Genomic DNA, 7037 nt, shown 5'->3' with positions numbered 1-7037 from the left:
AAGGTGCCACCTGCTCATCAGATAAACCCTCAGACATTCATTCAACATGGGACATGGGACTGCAGGGCCAGGGATTGAACCACCAACCTTCCAATTGGCAGGCAAACGCTCTACCACACGTCACTTTGAAGCCACTTATAACAGAAAAAAATTACAGGAGGGGAACACATAAAACAGTACACATACCTGTATCCCTAAATGTACTTCCACTCAGTAGCGTACCGTGGGCTTTCAGTCAAGGCCTTCTGTAACGACCTCTAACACCCCCCCCACAACCAAAAAATAACAATCAAACAACCACACAGCACACGCACAGCACTGTGCATTAAACATCTTTAAGCACATCAACACAGCATCACCATCTATACCCAAACAATATCAATTCAAATGTATAAAATACTTGTAAATTGAATCCATCCTCCTATCCTTACTTTTCTTCTTTTACGCGCGCCTGTACCCCAGTAAGTCCCGATGCCATAGCGGGATCCGTCATAACACTGTGCCACTAACTTTGTTTTGCACTCGTGGCTGCTAGATCCTGAGCTTGTCTAAACTTTAAAAGTATCTCTTTTACTCTGGTGTCAGTAACATACCGAAGTACAAATGACAGGTGTGCAGTGTTGCTTAAATCTGTGGTCTCGTCCACCATAACTGCATCAAACTAGGTGTTGTTGATCTCTTTTTTTGATGGCATCATTTAGCACCTCAGCAACAGCACTTATGAGATCATTTTTGAATCCTTCCAGATGTTCCTGTTTTTTCTCACTCTCTCATTGGGCAGGCTTGTCTCTCGTCTCCACTGATCATCCAGTTGCAAATCCACCCTGGACTCACCAAAGGCCTTCAAATGTACCACCATCGTGAGGTGTCGCTCGGCTGCCTGATGTTTGCTAGCTGCCTTGGTGAAGCTATTAAGCCTGGTAAAACCTGTGGTGTTCCATGTTCCCTGACTGGTATTAAAAAGCAAACACGGCCAGCAAAATAGCTTGTTCCGCTCGATGCTAGCTGTTAGCCAGTCCTAGCGGTCGTAGTGACCCTCAGTGAAGTCCCGCACAAAACCTTTGCCAGCCTTGGTCAGCTCATTCAGCTCAGGTGTAGGTCTTCCTCTTAAAATAATTTCTTTACTCTCTCCAAACGACCGCCTTGAAAAAGGCACATGAAGGAAATCGGAAACAGGATTGTTAGGAGGTGTGAAGGCAGCGGCCATAGCTAGTTCACTCACAACCCGCTAAAAGGTTCAAGGGGGCTAGCGTTGACACAACGCTGGGCCCCTATGGCGTTCTATAACTACACATCAACATTTGATTGGCTGATACACACGTCACTCAAAGCTATAATCAAATGGGAAATGGCAGCTTCAATGAAGGGCTAGCAATCCTACTAGTGCTGGTCCATGGAGCTGTGATGCGTTTAGATGACATGGAAAATCCAGCTACCATATACTTTCTGGAAATATAATCGTAACGTGCTGAAAAAGTAATTGATTTTTCGACACACATTAATTTAATTGTGAAAAAATATATATTTTTGATTTTGACAGGGCCAGCAGAGAAGGCCCTGATTGCCCTGACAGCCCACCACTGCTTCCACTACATTGGACTGCATTTATTTAGTGCTTTCCTAGTTAGTACATAGCGCTTTAAAATGAAAACACACTAAAACAGTCCAATCTTTCTGAACTCTATTATGTAACTTTTATGTACTATGCATCTATATGTACAAATTAACCTGTTTGAAATGCACCTTAGTATATGTTCTGACTGCACCTTATTCTTTACTTTAAATACAGATATTTATAATTTATACTTTTTCCCAACTGTAAGTATCTAATATACAGATATTTATATTTATCACTCTACATTCCCTGCACACCCATATAAGCATTTAAGCATTTATTTATTGTAATTCATATAACTAATATCTCGACTTTTCCACAGTGTTTTTTAATTGTTTCTGAGCTGTATTTTTTCAGCTGTGAACTTTGCACGGAATTTCGTACTACAGTGTACTGAGGTATGACAATAAAGAAATCTTGAATCTTGAATCTTGAATCTTGAATCTTTCCCAGTCACACTCTTCTTCCCATATGAGGTGCCACTTGCTAATCAGATAAACATTGATGCACATGGGTGTAATTTATGAGAGAATAGGGGGCTTAAAACCCATCCAATAATTAAAACTGAGCTGTTTTTCAAAGCTTTTGTTTCTTTTCAGGTTTTTAATTTTTTTTAAATAATTTTTCAAAGTTTTCCGTTTTTATTTTTAAACAACTTTTTCTATGTTTTTGTTGGGACCTCCCTAGATCTCAACTCCCCCTAATTTTGAAATGTATGTCCATGTTCACACACACTGATGGTGCATTCAGGGTTCGGCGTCTTGTCCAAGGACCCTTCAACATGGCACTGCAGAGCCAGCAACCTTCCGATTGGTACCGTTCTACCTGATTTACAGCCACCCCATATAAATATGCAGAGAAAGAGAGGGTCCATAAGTTGTAAATTATTGGTTTTATTAATGGTTAATGCATTGTTTTTTTAGATCACAAATAATCCATTAATAAGAGACAAACACTGAATTAAAGTAGAATTAAATTCATCAGAAATATACTCTCTAATGTCAAAGTTGAATAAAAACTAAACAAAAACTTGTTTTTATCAGTGGCTCATGAATTATCTATGAAAGCCTAGTAAGTGATATATTAAGCATTGTTAAAGCCATGTGGGTTGTGACTAACTAAGCAACAAGCAAGCATTTAGCATTTTCATTGCGCAGGGCCAGGCTTAATCATTCTGCAAGTGATATCAAAAAATATCTGGTTTGTATCTGGTATCTGGCAACTACAGCTGAGAACACTAAAGGCTGAAAATGGACTTACTTCTGTCTGTGTGGACCCATGTTTGCCGTTGTCCGCCACCTGTCTGTCTCTTTGCGAAGGAATGTGCGGTAGTGCCCAGAGCCGTGTGGGGCCGAGGGCCAATGACCAGTTGTCCCAAGCCAGGGTGAAGAGGCAGCAGCTTGGCCATACTGGGTGAAAGTGGTGTGTGTGGGGAGAGAGGCTGGAGGAGGACAGGAGGGTGATAAATGACACTGGGTAGTGACTGCGGTTGCTAGTTGACACATGAACATGATCTTGCTCTCACTCCCTCTGTCTCTTTCTCTCTCTCTTTGTGTGTGTGTGTGTGTGTGTGTGTGTGTGTGTGTGTGTGTGTGTGTGTGTGAGATGAATCAGCAGTTGGCACTTCCAAGCACGTCACACTGTATTCAACCATTCAGTCTAGTTTTGTTGCCACAGCTCGCTATTGTCAAATCTGTCACCATGGATGCAAAAAAACAGAAAGTCTTCTAAATGTTAAATGGCAAGACATTGTATGGGCAAGACAGATATTGAATAAAGTTGTGGAAAGTACATTTACTGATTACTTGTACTGAGTATTTTCATTTGTATATTACTTAACACTTCTATCCAACTACATTGATTAGACAGCCATAGTTAGCTTTCACTTACCTCGTTAAGAGTTAAGATTTGGATTAATAGCATGTAAAATAAAATCCAAGACTGTCCAGCGTCAACACTTTAATCCACCAGTAATCATAATCCATAGTATGATATTATCGTTTAACACTGAAAAACAAACAACTTTTAGTTTAGACAGGCCACTTTAACCCTTGTGTTGTCTTCCCGTGAACCATGAAAAAAAACATTTTGGTCACTTTTTTTCAACATTATTATCGTTTCTTCCAACAGTTTTGTCACTTTTTTAACGTTGTGGGTTGTTTTTTCCAAAGTTTTTTGATATTTTTTAATGTTCAATGACCCATTTTTTTGGAAAAAAAAACACTTAAATGAAAATGGATCAATTTGACCCAAGGACAACATGAAGGTGAAGTGCATGTTGCTGACAATACTTTTGTACAACTTAATATATCAGTGTTTTTTTTTTTAAATGTGTTTAAAAGAATAAGAAAAGAAGGGCAAAAACTGAAAACCAAAAACCTAACAAAGAACACTAAATATACTGAACATATAGAACACAGCACATCTTGGATTACAACAATATTCCACGGTCATAGTACGGAGGGACACTAGAAACAAAAACATCTTGAGGTTAAAGTTAAATGAATTTGACACACTGTATACAAATCACCAACTAATTTGCACAGTGAGGATTTATACAATAGCCAACAACTATGGGTTCCACATTTTTATTCCCATGTCTTATCAAACTTGTCTCCTCTTTCTCAATATATCAGTGTTTTATAGGGACAAATGTGAAACGTGTTGCTCTAATGACAAACCCACAGAGAATTATCACCACCTAGCTGCTGTTCCGTTCAGCTCAACAAAGATTTTCGCCTCTTCCTGTTCATTGTTTTAGTTTAAGAGCCAGAAACTTGACTTTTTTGGTTCACTTTAACTGCTCATGAACTTCGTTTTCAGGCACTTGATTTAGGAGATAGAAAACCCTCTAAAAACCCTAAAGGGCACTGCAACCTGTTCAGAAACGGACAGACAGACATATATTTTACAAAAAAGTTAATGAAGACCAAAACCAGAACTAAAACTTACTGAATATATAATTTACATTAGGCTACAAACACAAATTCAATGCCAATGTTTCTGCTGGATGTGTAAAAGCTAACAAGTTAGCGATGCCATTTAAAAAGGTGATAGGCTATATAGGTGTTTATGCCTTGTTAATTTTGCCAAGTGGCCAAATCGTCTATTGCAGGCTTTTTAACTGTGGGTTTGTAATTTGAATTGTGGTATTGCTATTTTTACTTACAAAACATGTTACTTTTGCACAGCTGCCACTGTGGCCTTAAGGGACTATTAAAAGATAATTATAAATGCTTAAACATTGTGTTACAGTAGCACTGGAAAGATGAAGCATGATTTAGCACACGTTCAATCAAAATATCTAGACTTTTTAGTTAGTTAATGGTTTATTTGAACATGTGAGTAAAAAGTTATATATACATACGTTCATGCATACATACAGTCCCTGACAAAAGTCTTGTCGCTTGTGTACAAATTGACCTGAAGTGCCGCTGAAATATATTTCTAATCAAGATTTATTTACAAGAAAAGGTCTCATTTTAATCCTAACAGCTTCTGTAATAATGTTTCAGTGCAAAGAAACTGTCAAAAAGTATTTCAATATTCACAGCTTGGTAAAGCCCATTGAGTCAATTTTTGCAAAGACATAAGTGTTGTCGCTGGTCATAGAGCTCACCTGTGACTAATAATGGATCAATTAGGTCTCAGGTGTGTATAAAAACAACCCCAGCACACATAGACCTTCACATCAACTGCAACTAGACATCTGCAACAAACATGCCTAAGATTCACCCTGAGATTAAAGTTTGATTATCAAGAGGCTGAAGAACAGATCCACTGCTGATGTGGCAGACACTTCAATGGTGTCTCAGCGTCAAGTACAGAGGATTAAAAAAACATTGAAGACACTGGAGATGTTTTTGACAAGCCCAGGTCAGGCAGACCCGCAAGACAACTGCTCTAGATTGACCATTTGTTGGTCAAAATCCAAGGCCAGCCATTTCCACTGCAGCAAAGCTCCACCAGACCTGGTCACCTTAAGTCCCTGTGTCAACCAGAAACGGTTTGTGGATTCTGTCTCGAAATGGCTCCATGGTCAAATCAGTGCCGAAGCCAGCACTAAACAAAAGACAATTGAAAAAACCATGTGGCATTTGCCAAGGCCCACAGCCGCTAAAAGGAAGGCCGCTGAGAAGTGGAAGAAAGTGGATTTCAGATGAATCTTCTGTTGAATTACACACAGTTGCCGCAAATATTGCAGACCTCTGGAGCCGCATGAATCCACAGATTCCCCCAGAAAACAGTGAAGTTTGGTGGTGGAAAAATCATGGTCTGGGGTTACATAGTAGGGGGTGTGCGAGAGATCTGCAGGTGGAAGGCAACATCAAATAGTCTCAAATACCAAGAAATCTAGCTACCTCTTATATTCCAACATAAAAGAGGCAAATTCTCCAGCAGGATGGTGCTCCATCGCATACTTCCATCTCACTTCAAAGTTCCTCAAGGCGAGAAGATCAAGATGCTCCAGGATGGCGGCCCAGTCACACCATGAACGTCATTGAGCATATGGGGGTGGATGAAAGAGGAAGATGGAAGACCAAACAAAGAATTTGATGACTTGGGAGGCATGCAAGACTGCTTCAGCTATTTCTGATGACTTCATCAAACATTGTATGAACCTTGCCAAACCGCATGGATGCAGTCCTTCAAGCTCATGGAAGCATACAAGATATTAAATTTGAATCTCACAGCACCACTATTTAATTTGTGACATATTAAGTATTTGTAGTAAATTTGTTCAATTTATGTTAGGCGACAAACTTTTGTCTTGCCAAAATTGACCTTCTGTCTTGTGTAAATAAAATCTTTTTTAGTGAAATAATTATTCAGTGCATGAACAATATTGGGAGGGTTTTAGCTTTCATATGAGCTATTTCTTACACCAATTGATTAATTATTAAAGTCAGGTATAGCAGGTGTTTCTACAAAATAGATAAGTGACAAGACTTTTGTCAGGGACTGTATATCATTAAAATGACAAATAAATAAGGTCATGTACTTCTCAGCACAATCTTTCAAAATTGAAAGTAATTCCAACTAAAAAAAATTCCCATGTTCAAAAATGAGTAGGAAGATGTTGATAAACAACTTATTAGGTCCTACCCCCTTCCCCCAAGATAAATATGAATATAAATGATCTTTTAATGTTTTTGTTTATTTTAACCCTCATGTTGTCCTCGGGTCAAATTGACCCATTTTCCTATACATGATTGATTCCACACCAATGCTCTTTGGCAATACCAATCGTCTACTTTCACTTACAGTTTTGGGGCATCTTATTAGCATTTGAAAACAAATTGAAGTGGTTTTGAAATAGTATTGAGTATGAGATGAAATATTCCAGTCTGTGATTATCCATCACCATCCATTCCTTTCATTTTAGTCTAAATAATTCCTAATTTCTGCTTTTCTAACTCAA

General features: G+C 38.6%; 1 protein-coding gene across 1 annotated transcript in view; it reads right to left on the bottom strand.

The window, feature by feature from the left end:
• The window catches only part of LOC116673448 (EF-hand calcium-binding domain-containing protein 6), a 67816-nt gene extending 64462 nt beyond the window's left edge, over positions 1 to 3354 (bottom strand). The window contains exon 1 of the mRNA XM_032505799.1: positions 2876 to 3354. Within this exon, the coding sequence (XP_032361690.1) occupies positions 2876 to 3023 (148 nt within the window). The 5' untranslated portion in view covers positions 3024 to 3354. The remainder of the gene's footprint in view (positions 1 to 2875) is intronic.
• Positions 3355 to 7037: the final 3683 nt, after the last annotated feature.

This window comes from Etheostoma spectabile, chromosome 23, assembly GCF_008692095.1.
Source record: "Etheostoma spectabile isolate EspeVRDwgs_2016 chromosome 23, UIUC_Espe_1.0, whole genome shotgun sequence".
Taxonomy (NCBI): Eukaryota; Metazoa; Chordata; class Actinopteri; order Perciformes; family Percidae; genus Etheostoma; species Etheostoma spectabile.
Note: the sequence above shows the minus strand (reverse complement) of the source record. Positions and strands in the feature narration are given on the sequence as shown.